Consider the following 1361-nt stretch of genomic DNA (forward strand, 5'->3'; position numbering starts at 1 on the left):
TTGCAGACATGCATTTTCATCTTAACTAGAAAGAGATTCAAAAGCTTGTTAAAACTTCTGGCTGCAGCAAACTGATGGCATTTAATTGATTTCAACTTTACTCAAGATAAGAAACTCTTCCTTATCCTAGTATAAGTCTGATTGGTTGTGCTGTAACCTCCGTCCACCACAAGATTTAGTCCACTAACAAACTTCGATTCATCGCTACAAAGATACAGCGCCGCCTCTGCCACGTCCTCCGACATCGGCATTGCCCCTTTCAGAATTGAAGATTCACGAAGTATCTTTTCCACCACCGTCTTATTCGCACCCATTGCCGTTGTAAGCAATGGCGTCGCCACCGCAGTAGGAGATATGCAGTTCACTCTTATCCCATGTTGTCCTAATTCTACACACAGATTCTTCGTTAGCCCCACGATTGCGTGCTTAGACACCGTATACGAATGAGGCGATTCGCCGGAAACAACTGAAGCAACGCTTGAAGTAAAGAGAATAACCCCCTTTTTAGCCGGAATCATAACCCTAGCTGCATGTTTTGCTCCCAAGAATGCACCATACACGTTTACATCAAAAACCCTTTTGAAATTCTCATTATCTGCGTCCACTATTGTGAAATCTAAATTACCAGGGATTCCAGCATTGTTGAACATGATATCTAGGGTTTTATACTTGGATATTGTGAAATCAATCAAGTTTTTTACGTCAATATCACTAGTGACATCGCAATGAACATAGGAAACATTTCCAGAAGAGCCAAGTTCTTGAGAAATAGACTTCCCTTGTTCATCTTGGACGTCTGCAATAACAACTATTGCTCCATGTCGAGCGAAGAGTCTTACTGTACTTTCACCAAACCCGCTTGCTCCACCGGTGATAATGGCAACTTTGCCTTCTAATCTGCATTCAATATGAAAATACATTGATTTATTTAGTATATTTGTAAGAAAAATAAGTGAAGAAAATGTTTAGACCTGTGAAGACGTGAATTAGCTTACCTTCTGTTAGTGGGAACTTCAATGGTGCAGCCATTCATTTTCACGAGTTTCTCGAATTTACTATCTCGAAGTTAATGGTTTTTTAAGTTGTTATGATATGGCAAAAGCATATGTATGGGCTACTATTGAATTCTGTCCTTGAATGAATACAGCACGTGATAAATGAATTTACTCCATCATATGATGTCTTGCAATGTGGTTAATCTCAACTACTTTTTCTTGCAAGTCATCTCTAATTAATTGGCAATCCAAGTTGAACTATTTCATCTAAATTTAGCACCATTTGGTTTAGCTAAAATAGTTGATTAAATTTAAATCAAATTCAAGAATTATTACATTTTTTGGATGTACAACTTTTATCAACTT

General features: G+C 37.9%; 1 protein-coding gene across 1 annotated transcript; it reads right to left on the reverse strand.

Moving 5' to 3' along the window:
• Positions 1-6: 6 nt before the first annotated feature.
• On the reverse strand, positions 7-1114 carry LOC111403098 (secoisolariciresinol dehydrogenase-like). Its single transcript, XM_023031474.1, has 2 exons — positions 996-1114; positions 7-897 (listed from the first exon to the last, which is right to left on the reverse strand). The coding sequence occupies exons 1-2, from the start codon at positions 1031-1033 to the stop codon at positions 102-104; spliced, it is 834 nt and encodes a 277-aa protein (XP_022887242.1). The 5' UTR covers positions 1034-1114; the 3' UTR covers positions 7-101.
• Between the last annotated feature and the right edge of the window lie 247 nt (positions 1115-1361).

Source organism: Olea europaea, chromosome 11, assembly GCF_002742605.1.
Source record: "Olea europaea var. sylvestris chromosome 11, O_europaea_v1, whole genome shotgun sequence".
In the NCBI taxonomy this organism is placed as follows: domain Eukaryota; kingdom Viridiplantae; phylum Streptophyta; class Magnoliopsida; order Lamiales; family Oleaceae; genus Olea; species Olea europaea.